This window comes from Vespa crabro, chromosome 4 (assembly GCF_910589235.1).
Source record: "Vespa crabro chromosome 4, iyVesCrab1.2, whole genome shotgun sequence".
NCBI classification, from domain to species: Eukaryota; Metazoa; Arthropoda; class Insecta; order Hymenoptera; family Vespidae; genus Vespa; species Vespa crabro.
This window is the reverse complement of record NC_060958.1, coordinates 9997582-10021936: the sequence shown is the minus strand read 5'-3', so window position 1 is coordinate 10021936 and position 24355 is coordinate 9997582. Positions and strand designations below refer to the sequence as shown.

The 24355-nt window shown below is 30.6% G+C and overlaps 1 protein-coding gene across 6 annotated transcripts in view; it reads left to right on the top strand.

The window, feature by feature from the left end:
- LOC124423619 (leishmanolysin-like peptidase) overlaps nt 1–24355 on the top strand; it is a 257493-nt gene extending 233138 nt beyond the window's left edge. For 5 of the 6 annotated variants that reach the window (XM_046961551.1, XM_046961550.1, XM_046961553.1 and 2 more), the window contains 11 exons: nt 12510–12621; nt 13898–14079; nt 17173–17376; nt 20265–20490; nt 21039–21232; nt 21857–21865; nt 21997–22129; nt 22214–22373; nt 22510–22676; nt 22809–22928; nt 23052–24355. In XM_046961551.1, coding sequence (XP_046817507.1) covers nt 12510–12621; nt 13898–14079; nt 17173–17376; nt 20265–20490; nt 21039–21232; nt 21857–21865; nt 21997–22129; nt 22214–22373; nt 22510–22676; nt 22809–22928; nt 23052–23213 — 1669 coding nt within the window. In that variant the 3' untranslated portion in view covers nt 23214–24355. The remainder of the gene's footprint in view (nt 1–12509; nt 12622–13897; nt 14080–17172; nt 17377–20264; nt 20491–21038; nt 21233–21856; nt 21866–21996; nt 22130–22213; nt 22374–22509; nt 22677–22808; nt 22929–23051) is intronic. The other variant, XM_046961549.1, reaches the window with a different exon arrangement.

Sequence of the window (24355 nt, the reverse complement as noted above, 5' to 3'; positions counted from 1 at the left end):
TGAAAATGTTCTCTCATAAAAAATTTAACTATCAAGATTATTAATAATCTGTTTGGAAGGTTGTATTTTCTTCTGTATGATATATTAAACCATCGTATCATATTTTATCTTATCGAAAGGTTTTATGTTTCTTTATATAAAAGTTTAACGTAAATTTCTCATTTATTATAAAATAATCATTTAACCAATCGTTAAGAACATAACGATCTCTATATATTATGAATAATTATTCTTTTAAAATAAAATCTAATCTTAATCGCGTTCGATGTCTTTTGAAAGAAAGAAATATATAGAAAATCGATAGTATACCGTAAGATTTATCTGTCCAATCGAAAAGTAAAAAAAGACTCGTCCTATATTACTTGCAATTAAAAGATATTCTCTCGTATAAAAATTTCAACCGATGATGGATTCAACGAGATTAATTTTAAAGCAAATAGTATCGCTAAATTTATTTATCTAATCGAAAAGTAAAAAAATAACTGTTTCTCGTTTCATTTTATCGAAAAGTTTTATATTCTCTCGTAGAAAAAATTAAACATGTATCCGTTCAACGTGGTTAATATTAAATTGATAGTTTCGTTATATCTATTTATCTAATCAAAAAGTAGGAAAAAAAAAAGAAAAAAGAAAAAACTATTCAGCACTTCATCTCATCGAAAATTTATACTTTCTATCGTATAAAAATTTTAATCGGAGCATGTTTAACGGCATTAATTTTAAAACGATAATATCGTCAGATCTATTTATTCAATCGAAAAATAAAATGTTCTATATTTCGTCCAATCGAAATATAATATTCTCTCTTATAAAAAAATTTTAACTAGTATATATTCAACAAGGTCAATTTTAAATATACCATAAGCTCTATTTCTCATATCTATTAAATTAAATTAATTATTGTTTTCCATACATAAATATCACGAGTAAATTTATTAAATGTTATTTTCAACTATTCTTAACTTGAATTATTCCAAAACTAGATATATTGCAGAAGTTATATTGAGTGAATCTAATTAAATGATTTCTTTAATAGAACTTACGTTTTATAAAAAAAAGAAAAGAAATAGAGGAAAAAAGAGAAAGTATATATATTACTTATATAAAAGATAAAATTTTGAATTTTAGCGAGAGAAAAATATTTAAAAATATATATAAAAAAAAAATATATATATATATATATATATGAAAAATATTCCAAATTTCAAATAATTATAAATGCGTATAAAACAACAAGAGTTTATTCTGATTTAATAAATAAAAAACAAAAAATAAAAGACCATTGACAAATAAATCTTCTGAAGAAATTTACTCGTGGTCACTTAATGCTCTTCTATTAACTCATTTCGATTCAGACCTTTCATCCCTGACATGATTGAGTGATCAGAGAGACTTAAGAATTCATTTACTACTTATAAAGATCTGTGGTAGTTTCGAAAATACACCTCTACGGTTTCGATAGAAATTGAGGATGAATGATTCGCAGGTGGTTGAAAATGAGTTAAGTTGACATCTAAGTTGATTGAAATCCTTTTCCGTGTTGCACTGACTCTAATATACGGTAGTTATTTATTAACAAATTAACACTGAATTAACTTTGCAAAACTCTATTGACTTTTATAAATATAATCTGTGCTAATGTTAAAAAAAAAAAAAAAAAAAAAAAGAAGAAAATATTGCGAACAAATACACTGACTCTAACAAGTGCATTGTAAGTGCACTTTTTTCTTTAAATTGTACAACGCGAATGAACAAAACACATTGCTTCTACAATACTTCGTAATATTTTTCTTTTTATTTTAACAATACAAATAATCGATTTGATAATTGTTTCACGCGCGATGACACTTTAAAACAAACAAATTATTAATATCAATGTTATAATATGAAATAATATATTTCGTGCATGTTTCAAATTATTTAAATAATTATAAAATAATCAAAAATATGATTTATTTAAGCTTATCCGTTTAGGAGAAGAGTGCTTCGATGTTTACTCGTCGAAATCCAAAAGAAAACTGTTTCAATAACAATCAAAGTCAATGTGAAGTTTACTTTTGCTTATGTGAACAGGCAATGAACCTGCGCGTACAAATTTTAACTCTATATTAATATTATATTAATTTAATTCTATTTTATATTTAACGCGTATTCATACGAAACTATGAAGTGTTTAAATAAATGTTCTATTATTTAATTTGAAATATTAATTTTTTATACTCCAGGTACGTTTCAAATTGTTTAAATAATTATAATGTAATCGAAAATATGATTTATTTAAGCTTAACTGTTAACAAAGAGACTGCTTCGATGTTTACTCGACGGAATACAAAAGAGAACTGTTTCTGTAACAATCAAAGTCAATGAAAAGTTCATTTTTGTTTTCGTAAATAGCGTACGAGTATACGTACAACTCTATTTAAATATTAATTTAATTCTATATAATTCTAAATATTATAATTAAATTCTATATAATTTAACGCGTATTACGAGCTTTGAAATGTTCAATTAATTATACTATTGTTTAAAAATATTAGTTTATTGTATTCCGTGTACATTCAAATTTATTTAAATAATTATAACGTCATCGAAATTAGAAATTATTCAAAATTTTATTTCTACAGATGGAATGATTTTTGAGATTTATTCGTCGTAATACAAAACTAAACTGATTCACAAAAAGTGAGCGCCTCACATATTTTGTTAATCGAAATAAGAAAGATAGAATTAATTGGAAAATTATCAAAATTCATTGACATATTTATTTCATAAATATCACTTGTCTGTAACGATTTAAATCTTATAATTTTTTTTTCTTTTTTTTTTTTTTTTTTTTTTTCAAAGAAAATAAAAACTTCGTCAAAAAAAAATTCGACGAAAGCATATTTATTCTCCCATAAAGTTACGTATTTAAAGTGAAACATTGTATATTAAAATCGATAAAGAATTATATCTCTAATCATTGTTTTCATAAACCATTATAAAACCATGGATGATGGATATAAGCCTTAAAGACGATTCTTTCTTTCGAGAGGATTAAAACATGGTAACCAACGTAGCTTAAATATCTTCTTTCTTATCCTATTCGTCGAGAGTTCATTAAAGTAGATTAACCGACTTCTCGAATTGCTTTTCTTTGAATTTAAATCCCATCTTTCCCCCTCCTCTCATACGTTTCATTCGCTAACAACTTTGCATACATACTTACCAGTACGTGCCAACCTTTCCCTTACCTTCCCCCCCCCCCCACCGCCCGGCCCTTCCCTCCTCCTACAGTCCCTCCTATGATACCGCTTCTCAAGCTCTTTTATACATTTTTCGTGTCGTTATCCTTCCAAAAGATATTCTGTCTCTTTTAATCTTTACGTCGTTTGTATGCTTTTAATTTCGAAATGGAAATATAAATCCATTCGTTATCGCAAATACGGTGTACATATAAAAAGGAGAAAGAAGGATTATATTCAGCTATGATCACTTGAACCGTATACTAAATTACTCGACTATCGTTCAATGGAAAATTTGAATATCATTTTATCGTCTTACCTTGATCGAGTTTTATCCCTCCCCCTCCCAACCCCACTCCTCCTTTTTTTCTTCCTATCTTACCTTTTATTTATTTATTTTCTTTTTTCTCCTTTTTTTTCTCTCTCTCTCTAAAAAAAATATATGTTTTTATCTTATTTTTATTAAAAAAAATTACTAAAAGGAAAAATTTATTGATTTTTTGATATTTTGTAAAATTTTATATATATATATATATATATATAAATATTTAAACAAAGTAATTATTCTCCTAATAAATAAATAATTTAAGATATATCATATATTATAATATATAAATAAATTTTTATAATTATTCTTATTATAATTAATAATGTGATTAGGTAATTACTTTATAAAATATAATTGATAAATAATTAATATTTATTTAAAAATTATGATTTTATAATATTTAATTATTTTCTAATCTAATTTAATTAATATCAAGTGTAATTTAAAGTAAGAAAAATTATTTAAAGAAAAGATATTTATTAAATTTAAAAAACAAAAAAACAAAGAAAAAAAGAAATATTTATAAATAAGAATTTAATAATGTTAGGGACACGCGTCTGTCGAGAGACAAAGAACGACCAATGTCATAAAGAAAATGATTTTAGATATTACGATATTGGATCATGGTATTTTCTTCTTTGTTATTTATTACAAGGATATATTATTTTTAATGTGGGCGGATTGGGAAAAAGAAGAAAAAAGAAAGAAAGCAAGAAAGAAAAGAAAGAAGAGATTAAGATTCAAGACGATTTGTGTGTCCTAGAGTACGATCGATCGGGATCATTTTTTTCTTCTTCTTTTTTTTTTTTTCTTTCTTTTTATTTTTCTGTCATCTCTTTCTTTTTTTTTTTTTTTAGATACAACGATGAAAGAGTCTTTTCGTTTTTCCGAAAGACGTTCGTCTTCGAGAACGGTCCCTTATTGTCTACCTATCGTTGTCCCTTGCAAGTAAATGCCGTACGTTCCTCGAATACACATTAATCTTCTTCCCGATGACTGGACATTTATCCTGTTTACTTCCGCCCTGTAACTTCCGTCCTAAGCTGAGAACGACGCTCTGACGAAAATTGATTCCCCTTGCAATGATTTATCGAAGTAACCCAATCCTTTTCCAGTTTTATTCGCGTAATCTTTACGTACGTGTATCGTCGTACGTGTTATCTTATATACGTTTATATAATACGTATACTGAATGGGCCATTTTGCACATTGAATTCTTTGAAATGAATTCATGAAAAGCTTTAACATGATGGAATAAAAAGGTTGAATTTTAAATTAGAATTAAATTAAACAGAGAGAATAATTATTATGAACGTTTGAAGAATTTTTATTTTTTAATGGATTATTTATGAAATATCCAAATCGTTAAATCTTTTTTGTTTCTTTTTCTCTTTTTCTCTTTTTGTTTTTTTTTTTTTTTTTTTTTGTTTTTTTTTTTTTTTTTTTTTTTTTTTTTTAGATACTCTTCAGGAAATAAATTTGAAACTTTCTAAATGTCACAACTTCTCGTATTTTAAGACGAACGAAAGTAAGTAATTTTATGGTGAGGAACCGAAGATAAATCGAATTAAATTAAATTTAACTTATCTTCGTAAGAATTTATTATATACCTTGCTGTCTGTTAAATTGATATCTTCGCTAATACTCACGTGTAAATAATCTTTCGTCGGTGCAATAAAAATGACACCAAGAATAATTTTCCAATATGTGTTCATTTTAAACGAATTCGATACTTTCGATTGCCGTAAACTTTCGTTTGAAATAATTTCGTTTAGCAATTTCATTTGATCAAATTAAAGAGCGATATATTTATTACAAGTTTTCTCGAATTAACAAGTGATTTTCTGGATCAGAGAGTTTTTGACTGACCACACATCATTGATCTAATCTAATAGACGTTCTATTCTCGTAACAAGTAGTAAGAACAAGTTATAATGTCGGACACAGACGCACAAGTTTGCCCTTCTCTTAATCAACTTTCTCATCAGTTAATTACATTCATTTTGTTATTCTCCTTTTTTTTTATCCCTCTTATTTAATTTTTCATTTCAAAAGAACAAACCAGTCACTGTTTTTTTTCTTTTTTCTTTTTTTTTTTTTTCGTCTTTTCTTTTATTCCCATAACACGACTATACATTACGAAATAAAAAAAACCTTATGTCTTTTTATAAGAATTTCTTTAAATTATTACAATGATATTATGAATATAATGTCGATCGTGACTCTGATATATATGATATACATTTACATATGATATACATTTACATATATATATATATATATATATATGTAGATATCGAATATTAATCTGCGTTTTACCACAAAACAAAATCCTCCTATTGGATATGTAATAAAAATAAAAAATAATATATATATATATATATAGATATAGATATGTATACAGCGCACGTCGGCCTCCAATCCGTGTCCCTCATCTTACACGTATCTCCGTGAAACGCGTATTCATAAATCTTTCTCGGAAAGAAGATGCGCTATTCTGAAATGCTTAAGACGTCAGAAGTTTTGCGTTAGCGTTTTCTCTATGCGGATGTTATCGCACGGATGCTATTGTGGTCTCGAAGAAAAATAGTGAAAGAAAACGAGCATACCGGATTTCCACTCTCAAAGGAAAAATATCAAGGTTTTCTCTCTCTCTCTCTCTCTCTCTCTCTCTCTCTATCTCTATCTCTTTTCTAAGACCATACTGCCCTACCGTCACCTGCATAAACATCATTCCGCGTCTTGCGGATTTATGTACATACTGCTATAATATTCTACATATAAATATACATAGATACCATAGAAACGACGTTACTGTTTTCAAGTTTTAACATTCGCTTGTGCTGATATGTGGATATACAGACCGTAGATACAGAAAAGAAAGGGGGAAAAAAAAACAAAACAAAACAAAAAAAACAAAAAAAAAACAGAAAACGAAATATAGAAAGAGATATGAGGGGAAAAAAAAAGTTGTGTCTCGATGTAGCGAGCAGGAGAAAGAAAGAAAGAAAGAAAGAAAGAAAGAAAGAAAGAAGGAAAAAAAGAAAATAAGAATCATATTTCCTAGCTTAAAGAAACTCGACCAGCTTAAATGCAATGAGACGACGAGTGCGTCAACCAGGTCACGCATAAGCTTTTTACAGGATTAAAGTATTAGCTAATTATTTTATTCGCTCATTTTCCACTTTTCTTCTTTCCTCTCTCTCTCTCTCTCTCTCTCTCTCTCTCTCTCTCTCTGTTCTCTTATGATACGGAATATATCTATAGAAATTCCTGGGTATCTTGAATATAAATGCAATGTCACGTTCCGTCGAAGCGTATCGTCGTCGATAAATTTCAGATCTGTACGAATCGTTCAATTCCATCATTTCTAAATCGTGCATCAAACACGATACTCTCTCTCTCTCTCTCTCTCTCTCTCTCTCTCTCTCTCTCTCTCTGTATCGTTACGAATCAAGAGATTTAAAAAATTCTCAATCCAAAGATGAGAAAGGTGATACAACTGATTTTGTACGTACGTTACGCGTATCGTAATCAATAATTCAGAAATGGAAAGGTCATCGTGTTTGCTCGCGTATAAATTTCTCCGTCGATTTGCCTTCCTCCTATTTTACAATCGCGTTCTCTTTCAAATCGCGTTCTCTTTCGTGAACGATTTATGGAGATTCGAATAATCCTCTTTCGGTATTCGGTCGTTTGATACGAGTTATATCGTTCCTATACCATCGCATATAATACGTAAAGATGATGATTTGATCTTACAAAGTAAAAAATTATTTTTTATTCTTTAATTAATACGATTAATTATCAATTATCATATCTATCGTGGAAATATAATGAAGCGTATTAGGAATTTAAATTAAATATTATTGAAAAATTGTTTATTATAATGACTATTGTGAAAATTGAAATTTAAGGGGATAACAAATACGTAGATTAACGATTAATTCGTCATATCATTCAATTATACTCGAAATATATTATTTTTCATTATTTTACTTTATTGATAAGAAATATATGATAAATGATTTTTAATAGTCATCACCTTTAATAATTGTTAATCAAGAAATTAGAAAACATTAGTAACATGATTATCTTAACTATTACGACTGTTTGAAAAGTTTTCCAGATTTTTTTCATTCTTTCCTTTTCACTTTAAGAATGAAATTTCTCTATAAATAAAAATAAAAATAAAAAAAAAAAAAGAAAAAAAAAAAATAGAGGAAAAAGAAAAAGAGAAAGGAAGAAAGAAAGAAAGCCGCGAAACTTTTCAAATGGCATTAATACTTCGATAGTTCTTATATCAAGAAATAGAAAAGCTATTTTAAATACTTCGTTATAAATTTAACATTAAGTAGTGCAACGTGCGTTTTGACGTGACATTGAAAAGTTCGAAAAGCATTATTATTGGATGAATTCGTTTACGTGCAAATTCGTAAATGATGAGAGATAGGAAAAGCAAAAGTTAGTGAAAATGGGAGGTGATGAAGAAGGAGAAGGAGGTGGTGGAGAAAGAGGAGAAGGAGGACAGCCGTGAGAAGTCTTTCTTTAACGCGAGCCTTCTCGGTAATGCAGAAAGCGTGTCACCAACGACAAATCCAGCAGCGTCGATGTTGCAAGCTTGGAATAAGTGCAAGCTCGAGTGATAATGCTTTCGAGAAGCTCGCTTCTGCTCTTTTAAGCTAACGACGAACTTCCAACGGAGCTTTCCGAACGCTTTCCACCCAACCAACCCCTCTGAATTTTTCTCCACGCTCGAGAAAGAGGCTCTTCCTTCGCGGATTACAAAGAAATTACGCTCGGTGGATCGGATAAAAGCAGCTGAGCGATCCGGATTTTCAAGCTTGTGACGACAACGACGATGAGGTGCTATCGATATCGAACCTTTTTCATGCTAGAACGAACTTGGTTCTTAAATTTTCAAAAGAGATAGCTAAAATGTGACTCTAAAGTATTATAACGTTTACAAGTTATACAGATTGGATTTAAAAGATTAACGAAACTTACTAAATTTCTCTTAAATTCCCAAATAATTAATAGGAACATTTTTAAGATAGAATAAAAGAAAAAAAAAAAAAAAAAAAAAAAAAAAGAAAAAGAAAATAGCATTAAAAACGATAATATAACAAACAAATCAAACGTATCCACGTAGTATATTATTTTTCTCTAATTTTATAATCGATTATGGTAATTCTTGTAAATTTTATTACACTATCTTAGATACTGCTGGAATATACATAACGCAGTATTTTCTGTTAGATCGTTGAAAGAAGATAGGACTTAAATTTCGTAAGATTTAGGAGTTCGATTTCGGGAAATGGCGGCGGAAAGAGGCTCGGATCGGAAGTCTCGGAATTGAGCGGCTTAGTTCATAGCGGGAAAACGACGTCCTCTGTAAATACTCGAGCGGTTTCCAGGCAATTTACCGTTTTCGTTTAGAGTATGTCCCCTTCTTTTTCAGCATCAAGCACCTTTTCTTTTCCTTTCTCTTTTCCTTTGCTTTCCTTTTGATTCTCTCTTCTACATACATACATACATACATACATACATACATACATACATACATACATACATACATACATGCATACATACATATATATATATAGACGTACAAAATCTACGGAACATTACCCTCACGAAGCGATCTCAAAGAGAATATACGAGACGAGTAGCGAGTGAACGTAGAAGGCCTCTTCTAGACCCTCTTTTCTCACTCTCTTTCTCTATCTCTCTTTCTAACTATCTATCTATTCTCTATCGAGATAAATTCGCGTTGAGATAGAATCTTACAATTTCGAGGAGTCTCCAGAAGTCGACGCAATATCGGCTTATCGAAGAAAATTACGCGAGTTTGTCTTCCGTCGTGAAACCGAAAGGGAACGTAGTTTCTTAGTTCCATCGGCCTACCCTCACCTAAAATGTCTCGAGAAAATGGAGAAAGGACGTAGGGTGAGTCTCGTAAGTGGATTCAGAGAATTACACTTGCCACAAGAGTTGGCTGCTCGTTTAACGTTTACACGTTAAACGTTTTACTCGTTTCAAGATTAATCTCGATATGCCCGAAATAAAGATCGAAAGGAACATCTAATATTACGATGGGGGAGGAAAAAAAAAAAAAGAAAAGAAAAAATTAAGTAGAACATAAACGATTGTCTAGACACGTTTGTATCTATACGCTCTATGGAATACATTCGGAGATATAAAAAGATGATATATGAAACCGATAAAGTCCTTTTATGATCGTTATTTTGATCCAACGTTGTGATACTATATCACGTAACCTATTGTGTTTCAACTTGTACGAGAGTTAATGAAAGTTTTTCGATGTCTCTTTCAAAAGATTCCCGATTCAAAAAGCGTAATAATTAAAAGTTTCCTACGACTAGCGAAATGTTCTCCTTCAAGTACGTACGACGAAGAATTTAATAATCGTCTGAACCTACCGACGAAATTAGATTTTTAAACGCATCCGCTTAAAGAATTCTTTCGAATCAAAGTGAGATCCAAACTGTTGGAATCCAAACCCGAAATCCTATTTTCCTCTTTCTCTCTCTCTCTCTCTCTCTCTCTCTCTCTCTCTCTCTCTCTCTCTCTCTCCTTTTTTTTTTTACCTATCCATTTTTTTTTTTTCGTGCGTTAGTTACCTCACCAACACCAACATCGGGAGCATCGATTTTAATTAAACCGATTTACTTTACGTACGATGTAGGTATTATATCCGTTTCGTACTAATTAAATTCCAAATACGATGAACTTTTTACACAATTCTATCAACTTCAACTTTTTTCTTCCTTACTAACGTCCAACGTATTCGATACGAAAAACAAGATGACGGTTTTATCGTAATTTTAGGAAAATACATTCATATCATTTCAACTCAACGTTACAAACGTTATGCAAACAAAACGATACGTTCTCTCCATTAATGAAAATATTTGCGATGACAGTCGTAAAGCACGAAACATTCTACGAAAATATCATATATTTCGTAACATTACTTACCAACAAATCACTTAGTTCATCATTGTAAAATATCGATTATAATGAAATAGACATATATCGAAACTAATATTCGTTATTAATCAAATGATCGATTCGATTGCAAAATAGTTCGTAATTAGTTATTAGTCTTAAGGATGATAAAATATACGTGATAATAGATCGATCAATTTCTCGAATGTTTGGAAAATAACGTTTAACTTGTTGCCAGTTCTCGTATTCGTGAATTATTTGAAAAATAAAGATCAATAAATATATATATATATATATGTGTGTGTGTGTTCGTGTGTGTGTTCGTGTCTGTGTATGTGTATGTGTGTGTGTGTGTATAAGAGTTTCGAGGCAATTCATACTGCAACGTTTACGTCTCTCTAGAAGAGTCTTCAAACACGAACTAGCTAGGACGTTTATTTAGCGAAGTGCATCTTTTCCTTCTTCTTTTTCTACTTTTTCTTCTTCTTCTTCTTCTTCTTCTTCTTCTTTTTCTTTTAATACTAGTTCCACTCTGTCCGTTTTCCTTCCCCTAGAGTCCTCTTTATTCTTTTCCTTTGGTTTCTCAACCGTCATCCCTTTCTACGTACATATAGTATGTACTTACTTCTATCCTATAAAAGTATACACCCTCTGGTCAATATCGTCCCACAGCAGCCATTTTCGACCTATCGAAAGATATTCTGGTTACGCATCGATCTTCTCTCCTCACCTTTCCTATCGAATATAACCTACCTTAAGATCTCTCTTTTCAAGAAGGATATCCTTTTATCCTTTCATAAAAAAAAAAAAAAAAAAAAACAAAGAGTTTGACTCAACAACAATTTTATAGAACTTTACAATTTTGATTGATTAAATCAGATTGTAACGTTTACATTGATCAATAACGATTTTATATGAATTTAAATAAAATTAAATATAATACATATACAATTTCTCAAATTTATCAATAATATATTTACTTGAAATAAATATAAAATATATTTGATAACGATAACGTATTTTTAATTGAAGGAAATATGAGAAAAGAAAAGAGAAAAAAAGGAAAAGAAAAAAAAAAAAAGAAAAAAAGAGTTAAAAAAGAAAAGAAAAGAAAAAAAAATTGCGAGCTTCGATAATGATCGAGGTGAAAATAAAAGGTACTGTATATTAAAAAGTTCTCGTATAATTAATCGAAAACTTTTCTTCTGAGAATATTAACCCGTAGTCATAAGGAAAAAGGTCAAAAGGTCTGTAGAACTATTTCTACCTTACGAAGGAATTTATCCGACTGTCTCGATTATAATTATCGAGTTTGGAACTCGAGCGTCGCGTCGTTCGTATTACATAAACTTCGAATTTCTCGGATAAGAAGCTTAATTAAGGTCTTAATTAAAAATCGACTTTTTCTTTCTGAACGTGAATGTCTCTAAGATCTATTCGAGGATCGTCCGTGCGAAGGAAGAAAAAGAAGATGAGAGCAAAGAAGAAAAAAAAAAAAAAAAAAAAAAGAAAAAAAAACAGATAGAAAAAGTAAAGAAAGAGCAGTCTCTTTAATAAATTCTCAACGTGAAAGAACGCGAAGACAATACCGAGAGAAAACTCGAGAAAGGGGACAATAAGATCAAAGAGGGAGAAGAAGTAGCATCAGCCACAGTAGTAACAGCGCTCAGCACTTTCGTTTCTATAAAACGAAATATCGAAAATACGTAAATGTTTCTTATTGCTTATCGTTCCACGCGAGTATCTCTTTAGGTTACTTTCTTATTATTATTCGTACTCTTTCTTTCTTTTCTCTCGATTAAAAGAAAAATTTCTTTAGTCTCATCGTCTCTTTGAAAAAAAAAAAAAAAAAAAAAAAAAAGAAGAAAAAAAAATTTTCCCAGAATACTCTTTTGTAATTTTTCATCTTTCCTTTTTAGATAAGATAAACTTATACGTGCATGTCAAAGGCATCATGTTTTAAAATATTGATTTATTTGTTACAGGAAATGCGAGAGTAGTCAGGTCTTCGTACAAGATCATCATACTCACTGCATAGATACTTGCCGTTCAACGACCATGTGCGGAGAGGTGGTCGTCCCAGAGGACCATCTTGACGTAAGTAATTACTCATTACCTAGGGAAGTAACGCTAATTAAGCCATTAATTTATGAGCTTCGCAAGATACAAGACGCTCATTACGTCTTCGGGCCAAATTCTACTTGACTGATCAATTGAGATATGGTTGATAATTTTACTTCGTATACGTGTAGGTACCAATCAAATTCTAATTTTCAGATCAATCGCATGGAAATTATTTAAACAAATAAATAAACAAACGTAAACTTCCTCTAGAACAGATCGATCTTATCAAAATCTGATATTAAAATTTGAAATTTAGCAAATTCTTTTTTTTTTCGTTCGCCGGTGTATTCTCTCTCTCTCTCTCTCTCTCTCTCTCTCTCTCTCTCGTTCTCTCTTTTTTTCTATTATATTTAATCGATCGATCTTCGTTAATGATCTACGAAAGATCTTTTATCACAGTTATAAAAGAAAAGTTAAGAGTACATTGAGCGACGTTAATTGGCCCCGAAAAGAATTAAAGACGAATAACTTATTATCTCGACGTACTTCCATAGAGAAGATTAACGAACTACGCAAAATTATTTACTTCGTCCTTATCCTACTACGACTATTACACTCCGTAACGCTAATGGATAACGCGGTTACCCTACTTCGAACTAGCGCAGAACCCGAGCGCTTATTTATGAGCGTTCATCGTGTGAGATCTCTTCTCGCTTATATACTCCCCCGGCCGCCATTATTCTACCTTTCCCCAAGTAAGTACCTCAACTCGATTGAGATCGGATTTCGAAATCGTTTATGAATTGCTGTAAACGATACGAGAATATTCTTTCTCTCTTTATTTTATTTCCAATTTTCTATAATGATAAATATTATTCTTCAGAAAATATTTTTGACATGCATGATAATTTTTCTTCGTCTATGCGAATTTGTGAAATTTTTCTTCCATCGATCCTATTTATTTTTTTTTTTTTTGTACAGACAAAGGAAACATTAAATTTCACACGCATTAAGAATTATCGATATCGTTGTGCAAAATTAAATGATAATTTTTTTTTTTTTTTCTTTTAATAAAATATAAATTTTCTTAATAATTCTTTTAATCGCAATAATCGTTACAATGGCTTAATCTTATATCATCCTAGATATATCTAACTTCCGTCGATTAATTTATCCGATAACGAACGTTTTAGAAATGAATTATCGAGGAAACGATAACGGCGATGAATATTTATTAGCCGGCTCTCGATCGGCTCTCAAGCGGAAGGCGTGAATTTCCGCGTTGATACCTTGAATTTTGCGATCGCAGGTGTGCAGAATTTGCAACGCAGTGGGTCACAATTGTCAGGTGGCGGAAGGAAGTAAAGCCGGTCCCGGAATCGACGGCGCGGACTTCGTATTTTATGTGTCCGCTATGCAGACCGAGAGATGTCACAAGGGATTGACGGTCGCTTATGCTGCTCACTGTCAACAGGAAGCTGCATTGGATCGGTGAGTATATTTTAACGTATATGTATGTATGTGTGTGTGTGTGTGTGTATGTGTGTATCTCTTTCTCTTTCTCTTTTTGTCTGACTTGTATAATTCTCCTTTATATTTCCACCCTATATCCCTGACGACTGAACAAAAAACATATTTTTCAGAACGTCATCACCTTAAAGAGATTAAAATACGAAATGGCATTTGTAAAAAAGAACAAAAAGAGATACATTTTCATGAATAATAAATATACAAATAATATCGATTATAAAGGAATGTTTTTCAATTTACATATTATATGAATAAAAGTATTTATTTAAGAATAATGTTATAAAGAGGATTGAAGGAAGAAAAAAAAAAAAGAAAAAAAAAAGAAAAGTTATAAAGTTAAAGAGAGATTTAAATATCGAATGAATTTTTGAATAATAATGACGTTACATGTTTTATTTACAAACGAAATACGAGAAACGTTAATATGACAATAGAAAAAAATTACAAATAACGAATAAACCAATTTCTTTTCTCGATTAATGTAACCTAACGTTGAATTAAATTTTGCCATACGATTTAATCACTATCTCGCTTGAAGCGAGCCCCTACGGTGTTACATAGAATCTAGCTAGGGAACGATTTGGTACGTTTGATAGATACGTCGAATTTAAATATTCACTCCGATTTGCAAGGCAGATGCGAACGCGTATTGTCCACTATCTCGTATTTCCCCCTTACACGTCTCTTTCTCTTCATCATTGTGTCCTCTTCTCTCTCTCTCTCTCTCTCTCTCTCTCTCTCTTTCTCTCTCTTTCCCATTCTCCTCTTTCTCTCTTTCGAATCGTTCATATTTTTGCGATGATCGATTCGCGCATTCGAGTTATAATATAACACCACTTTATTGAAATAGAATATTTCTCAATACAGACCGCGTTCGGTTCGCTATATTCACGTTTATCTCGTTCTACTGATTTTCCTTCTCTCTCTCTCTCTCTCTCTCTCTCTCTCTCTCTCTCTCTCTCTCTCTTTCTCTCTGTATCTCTGTCTGTCTGTTTGACTGTCTCTCTATGTCCCTGTCTCCCTATCTCTCTCTTTTTACACTCGAACCTGTCAAATTCGAATTTCCTTCCTTTTCGAAATTCCCTCGTATTCTTTTCGAAGAATATTCGACGTGCATTCGACAAGTTGTATATAAAACTGGGTTGAGACGTTAAGCAAAAAAATTGGAAACTCCATATCTATGAAATTATTCCACGAATTTTTTGAAAATATTTCATAAACATTTCTTTAACGACTCATACTATTATTTTTCTTATTATATATCTCTTTTTCTTTCATTTTTCTCCCCCTCTATTTCTTCTTCTTCTTTTGTTTGTTTTCTTTTTTGTTTTATATATATATATATATATATATATATATATATATATATATATTTTATCTTCATTTTACAATAAGCTTCACGTTTATCGATTCTGTTCGCGATGGCGCCATTAAAACGCCGCTTTGTGTCGACTCTGTTCCTCTGAAACGGACTTCCCTTAATGCATTCGACGTAAATGAAATAAGGTCTCCATCGTGTTGCACTATATACAATATACCTTGCACTATATACATTAATTATACAGGTTGTTAAATTTAAACGGAGACGATGAAATATCTCACGGCGTATTGAAGGTATCAAAAAAAGAAAAAAAAACAAAAAAAAACAAAAAAAAAGAATTTAATATACCATTACAATGTTGAAAATCGTTCAACAAACCATTAATACGCTAATAATATTGTAAAACACGCAAATAATAATAATAATAATAATAATAATAATAATAATAATAATAATAATAATAATGAAAAATATGAAATAGGCATTTCGTTTATAAATGAAAATTATTATATCTTTCGACTTTTGAAATTGTTGAAGACATATTAACACGCTAAATTGACTGTTTGAAGGAAAAAAGATAAATGTGAAAGATATAAGATAAGATAAAGAAAAAAAAAAAAACTCGATCATTGTTTATATCTATAGAGTACGATTTAATCGATTCATACGGTGTAACATTTATGATATTATCGATTGAATAGGTCATGTACAATACACGTTGACGTGATTTCTCAATCTCACTATTTTATGGTCTTACTACACGAAACGATACGATATAGCAGGTCATTAAATTTGTCTCAATAAATCCATTATTGTACTATGTATGAAAGTATATAAAGTTCCATTTAAGGAAATTAACTTGACCTTAAAATCTTCTCCATTATTTCGTCGACATAAAAATTATTTCTATCACATAATGTGACTACTTATATCGAACAATTTTTTCTACCAACGTTTCTTCTTTTTTTTCCACTCCCCACCCCCTTTTTTTTGACATTTTTATCACAACTTTTATTTTCAAATGATCAGTCATCGTTCTCGTTTAAAAATGTAACATCTAATATAAATGTAATTTGTATAAAAAAATGTAAAATGTATAATGTAAAATGTATAAAAAAATAATATTTTCGAATATAAGTCATCGTCGATCGATTTAATTAATGTGTGTGTGTGTGTGTGTGTGTATGTGTGTTCTTTTTTTTTTTCTCCCGATATTCCATAGAAAAACATACGTATATATCGACAAAATATATAATACAGTAGAGAACAAATTATTGAGGTATATGTTTGTCGCGAGAAATTTCAATTCGCGATTTATCCATTGAAAAGCTTTTACTTCAACAATATAGTTACCTCCGGTAAAGGACGTATGTATAGAACGAGAGAAGAATCGAACGTTCCACGTGATTTAATATTTCCAAAGCAATCTATCAAACTTCCGTGAATATTTCAAAAGCATTACGATTTCTTCTATCGATCGAATGTAGTGAATTGAATTCATACGTCAGAGGCACGTGTGACGAATAATATATCAAATTCGATCTCTTACAACAACGTCTTTCTATTTTTGTAATAACTTTATACAAGAGAAAGAGAGAAATTATCCATTGAATGATACTAAAATATATATATATATATATATATATATATATATATATATATATATGTATATATAGGTATACGTCCCTTTAAATTTCTTAATTGTTAATTCTTTGAATATTTGATCTTTTCAGGCCTATCGCAGGACACGCAAATCTTTGCCCAGGCAGTATAAGTACGAAGCCTCAGGAACTTGAAACATTGTTGAGCACCGTCAAACACGAAATTCTTCACGCTTTGGGCTTCTCCGTCAGTCTTTACGCCTTTTACAGGGATGAAAACGGTGAGCCGAGAACACCGAGAAGAAGTGACACCGGGAAGCCTCCGTTGAATGAAAAGTGAGTATAATAAAAAAAAAAAAGAAAAAAAAAAAAAAAGAAAAAAAAAAGAATGGAAAAAAGAAAATAATGAAATATATAACATAGATAATAAGAGACTCTTTTTACGATGATGTATATAAGTGGAACGTTCATCGAGAAAATTATTTTTTTCTCTTTTATTTTATAAACGAAAATATTTCTTTAAATAAATTATTTCCCTATTTAATCGATCACTTATTATTATTTATATAAACATAATACTTTTATTAATTAATGGTAATTATATTGTGAAATAAATGGTCAATACACACACACACACATATATATATATATATATATACGAATATTTGGATCAGTATAAATAATTAAGCGTCAGTATTGCGTCACTTATATTACTCATTGTTGTTATTTTATCATAAATGTTTAAAAATACTGACCCAACAAATTAGCAGTCTTAATCGATGATTGATGAATCCTATAGTAATCAATTATTTCTACTAATTTCTAGTTTGAACTAATTGATTCTAACAGATTTTAATTGAAAATCTATACGAATGTTAATGATATATATCGAACACGTATGAAATGACAAAACCCGAATAGAAATGAAAGACATAAAGACGTAGATTACTTTGAGGTTTCTATCTGATTCCCAAGGAAGAAACAAAAAGGAAACAATGTCGTCGGTGGTTAAAAACGATCCATCATCCAACCTGACGACATTCTTTCATCTCTTTTTTCCTAACTCTTTCTTTCCCCCGGATCTTCCACCGTCTTTCCCGTGTATCTGCCTTTAAAATTGGAAAATTCCAGCTTTCCTCGCTTTCTTATAGTCGACGAACCGTAACGAACCGTTCCAACGAGGAACACGTCGTTGCTACCATCGTGCTTTTTGCTATTTCCTTTTTTTCTTTCTCTCTCTCTCTCTCTCTCTCTCTTCCTCTCTTTCACGTTTTCCACTCTAGTTTCATTTTTTGTGTATCATCTCTCTTTCTCTCTCTCTCTCTCTCTCTCTCTCTCTCTCTCTCTCTCTCGCTCCTTCCTCTTTCCCTACTTTATATCTCGTCACTCTTAAAAATTCAACCCTCTATTCTCAACGTCTATATGCTTTTAATATTTTCCATATCAACGCCTTAAAGGATCGCGAAATATATTTTCTCGTATCTCTTGCAATTAAAGAAATTTATCTTTCAATTTAACGTTACAACGTTTATTTCCAACAAAACACCATATTGAATATCGTTATCTCATATTATCTACATCTAGCTTTTCGATAAACGAACTTATTATTAATAACAGGCAACTAAGATGAGAATGAAATTAATCGTTTGTTTTTCTTCAATATCAAAAGAAAATTATTATCCAAGTAAATATTTATTCGATTGATTCTATTATTTTCCTATCTATATCCTACCTTAATACTTATAAGAAGAAAAGTATCTATCGGATAAACATTTTTATAAGATTTATCGTATATATGTAATTCCCCTTTCGTGTATTTCTTGGAATATTGAACAAATATAAAACGTTCGGTTTATATGATATTTCATAAATGTTTCTATAAAATCTGATCATCGATAAGTCGTCTGTTGTTATTTGAATATTATAATTTTCTTATTAAAAGTCGACGATATATATTACATTTCTTTTTATTTGGTTTTTTTTTTTTTTTTTTTTTTTTTTTTTGTTCTTTTTTATTTCCTCGAAAGAACAGTTCATTTACAATTTCAGACAACGATCGATATCCTTTCATTTTCACAAAGCTCTTCCATTATTTCGTAAACGGTTCAAACATTTCGTAAACGAATGAGATAGATAGATAGAAAAAAAGAAGGAGAGAGAATTACACATAGATAAATAGATAGGTAGATAGATAGATAGAGAGAGAGAGAGAGAAAGAGAAAGAATAATAGATAGATAGATAGATAGATAGATAGATAGAGAGAAAGAGAGAAAGAGAGAAAGAGAGTATACATTCAAATGTAATAATGTTTTTCACCTCGTGTTCGTATTCCGTGAAATGACCATTCACGGATACATCCGTCATGTCGAAATATGAAAAGCGATGGCTGGCTCGCTGTCGAAAACAGCCTTCTACTACCGTGCTGTATCAATCATTCTGTTCGAAAAATAAAAAGAAAGAGAGAGAGAGAGAGAGAGAGAGAGAGAGAGAGAGAGAGAGCAATAGGAATGCGATTAAATTACTCTCCGGATATCTCCAGAGGTTTTTAATCGACTTTCGAACCACCAGTATGCCTGTCACGTAGGATACGATATTTTCAATGCTCCAATGGTTCTACCCGTAATAATATCAGATATACATGTGTCACTAGAGATTAGAGTAGATGATTAGAAAAATTATTGAAGATGTCCATATATATATATATATATATATATATATTTTTTTTTTTCTCCATGGATAACAAGATATCAGTTTCATTAAAAGATGATACGCCTGTCTTATCAATCTCCTTGCAATACTTGAAATATTTTTAGATCCTTTATTTTTTCTCTTCCTTTCTCCCTCCCTCTTCCTCTCCCCCCCCCCCGCCTCACCGCCCTTCCAACATCACTCTCGTCGACGATAAAACTTAATTTTTATTCAAATTTCGAAGTACAAATTTCATATACGTAAAGGGGAAGAAAAGTTCGTTTTAATTAATTCCATAACGAGAGATAGACAAAGCTAGTCCTTTTTTCTGCTTGTCTGTTTTATTTTTTTCTCTCTTTTTTTTTTCTTTTTTTCTCTTTTTTTTTTTTTTTTACTCTCGCGAAAAGACCTTAATTAACGAACCCGATTAATGAGAGAAAAAGAAGATAGGGTAGGAGGGAGGTAGGGAGGGAGACGAAAAACAAAGCAAAAAAGAAGAAGAAGGAAGAAGTAATAATTTACCGCATGTGCGCAGATTGCAAACGCATCAGTGGAGCGAGAGTACGATCAAGACCGTAACGAGGCCATATTGGCAAGTGCACGGTGGTTACGTCGAGAGGTCGATGCAAATGATCGTAACGCCACGAGTTCGTGCCGAAGTTCAAGCACATTTCAATTGCCCGGACTTGGAGGGTGCAGAACTCGAAGACCAGGGTGAGGATGGGACGGCCTTGACGCATTGGGAAAAGCGGGTCTTCGAGGTTGGTAATTTTCGAAATTCGAATTATATCTTTTTTTTAACGCAATTTAATTGATCCACAAAGTAAAAGTTATCCTTTTGAATAATTTCTATATAATAATATATCATGAATAAATATATCATGATCATTTATTACGATAACGCTTTATGTTATTAAAGGGCCATGATTTTCCATGGTTTAAGAATGTATAGCGAATTGAATCAACACGATAATTTACGAATGTTATTGATTTGAAGGAATTTAACTTTGTAGATAAAAAAAAAAAAAAATTGACTAATTACGTATAATTTTTATTTGTCACTTTTTGAAAAAAAAAAAAAAAAAAGAAAATCCATTTTACGAATAATTTCTTTCCAAACTTTAATTACAATCCTACCCCGTCTGTAAAGTGTTAAACGATTTTAAAACTTCATCGTAATTTAATAATATTTCGATTGATTATGCTTTAAGAAAATTATTATGATCGATTTACGAAAACAAAAATATTATTATATTATTTGACAAAATGGTAAAATAATTAATAATGAAGAATCTTTATTTTATGACAGAACGAAGCTATGACTGGTACGCACACTCAAAATCCAGTTTATTCGAGGATTACGCTTGCCTTGATGGAGGACACCGGTTGGTACAGTGCGAATTATTCGATGGCGCAAGAACTCGGCTGGGGAAGGCGCTTAGGCTGCGATTTTGCTATGAAATCCTGCAAGGAATGGATATCCTCGAAATCATCACGTTTATCGTAAGTATCATCGTTGAATTTAAATCGTCGACACCCATATTCGAATGGTTATCGTCGGAACAGTCATGTTTTGAATTTTCACATTGAAATCTTATCCCTGGTAAAACGTGAATTCTTTTTCCTTGTAATTCGTGTTTATCTTCGAAAGAAAGCCTATTTCGTTAAAAGCATCGTCGGAATTTTCTTGCTTCTTGCTTGTTCAAAGCGTAAGAAACTTGATTATCGTGCACTTTAATACTCGACTGTAGTTACTCACGTAAAATGGTTGCCTGAGATATCTAAGATCCTCCATTTAATGATTTATAGAAATAAATCCATCTTCCTATTTCTTTTCTTCTTTTTCTTTATTTATTTTTTTTTTTCTTTTTTTTTTAATATCCCTTTGTCACTTTCCTTCACCATTTTCATTTTCTATCTGATACAAGTTTTATAAGAAACAAATGTTTATTATTACCTCGCGAGATGATTAAATTATCAATTTTTTTCTGTTTGCGATCTCTTTTCTAAATTAAAAAAAAAAAAAAAAAAAAAAAAAAAAAAAAAAAAAAAAAAAAAGAAAAAGAAGAAATAACTCTATATCTCTTTTTTCAAATCCCTTTCTCCGGGATATCGGAATAACGACAGAGTGCAAAAGTGAGTAATACAAATTTTTGGGATGAAAAGTTGGGAGAATTTTTGAAAAATGTACGAAATCATTAGGCGTGATCTCGTTACGGTTCACATCGTCTATTATCTAATCCTAAGATTTTTCTTTTCTTTTCTAGGGGAAAATCGATTCATCCATTCTGCAATAAAGTGAAGCAAGATCCATTGCAAACCGAGTGTACAGATGATCGAAGTTCCGTAGCTTTGTGCAATTTGGTAAAACATCCTCAACCGTTACCAAAAAAATATCAGGTAGATATACATTATATATCTATACATAAATATTGTATTTAAATTATAATTATATCATAACAATCGCATTCTCATTTTCAATAGAATTTCGATAAGATTCCACACGTACCACCTGGAGAAGAACAATACTATGGTGGTTCGGTATCTCTGGCAGATTATTGTCCTTATATCCAAGAGTTTACGTGGCGAGCTCGAAACATTGTCGTCAGAGGATCTCATTGTCTTTACGAGGATAATAATCCACGTAAATATATAAAACATATAATAACTGATATAGTATTGTATATAATAATGTATATGGCAGACGTATATTTAGAAAATATTCACGTTGAAAATTTTTTCTCAAATTTTATATAAGATTTTTCACGTTTTCACATTAGATCCGGAAAAAAATTTCGCTCTTGAGAAATACGGATCGCACTCGAGATGCTTCGATCATACCAATCAAATGTGGGAAGAGAGAACGTGCAAATTGGCACGTCAATGGCAACATTGGGGCTCTGGTTGCTATCAATACAAATGCGAGACGGGCCGTCTGCATATTATGGTCGGTGGAATACTTTAATGAGCAATTATCTTAAGTCATTAATAATTTCACTGGCAAAGACAGAGAATATTTATTATTGCACGTGGATACGTTATCACTATCTATTATTAAATGTCATTTCTTTCATTCTAGGTGGCAAACTATACTTATACCTGCTATCATGCCGGACAAGAAATAGCAATCAGAATAATTCAAAATGGTTGGTTACATAAAGGAGCTTTAATATGTCCACCCTGTAAAGATATATGTCAAGTAAGACATTTCTATTTGGTCTATAATTAATTAGAATAGAATTATATTAATAATAATTCTATCCAAATGATTTATCCTTTTTTTTTTATCAATCATTTTATTAATCTGTCCAATCTCTTTTAGGCCGAATTAAAAGCTCGAGGCGAATGGTGTAAACCTGGCGATGAACATCCACCAGCAACTTATTATCACAGAGACAATCTTTACTGCTCATCAGCAGAAAATTTCGGCCTAAATTTAGCAATTATTCTTTTAATCGCGTATCTCTCTTTCGTCGTTAGATGATATGACGTTGTCGAATCTAGTACGTTTTTTTTACAATCATCTGACTCGATAAGACGGCAATATATTAATGATCGTTCATCATCGTAGTTGCGTTATGCGTTTAGGAATCACGATGTTCTATAAAGAAGGTATACATATACATACATAACGCACATAAACACGAACACACAAACACACAAATACACACAAAACATTGAACGTCGAAAATGTTCGTTGCATTCTTTAAGCATCGAAAGACTTCGACCCGATAAAAAATACATTCTTCTAAGCTAATACCTTAGCTCTCAAGCATACGGGTAAATTCTATTTCAGTCTAATCGTTTCATTAATATTCCGATACGTTTCGATATATTAAAACATAAAAAGCTAAAAGATTTTCGTTTAGAAATACGCGAAACATTTCTAATTCTTTAACACGGTCTTAGAAATTACTCGTTTTGATTGATTTTATTCTTACTGGTTTCTTTTTTCTCTTTTTTTTTCTTTTTTTTTTTTTTTTCTTCTTCTAGACTGAAGGATGACAATGAAATCCTTATAGTGTTATTTTTGTGCGAAGAATATATATTATGTATATATATATATATTAAATATTATATATATATATATATATTATATATTATATATTATTAAAGAATCGAATTTATTCTTAAATATTTTACAACGCGAATGAATAATTCGTAATAACGTCGTGAAATGGTTCTAACATTCTATAATTTGTAAACTTATTAACATTCCCGTAAAATCTTTAAGAGCGAAGTGAGATGATGCATTTATGTATATGTATGTACCTCCATCTTCGTTGTACAATGATTATTTTTATTTTTTTTTTTATTTTTTTTATTTTTTTTTTTTTTTTTTTTCCCCTTTTTACGCTTAACATACAAACTTGTAAGTGAGAAACAATGAGTCATATCGAAGTGTTTTTTAAAAGACATGTAGAAGGGAGAAGGATAAAACGGCAAAGACACGTGTGTCCAAACGTTCGTACATAATTTATATACGTACGACGAATTTTAAGGAGTCACACAGGGTCGTTGGTTGGACAATATTATATAAAGTCGACATCCTAAACTTCTACGCGAATTAACGGATAAGGTGTAAATAATTTTACGAAAACAAAAAAAAAAAGAAATATTTATATA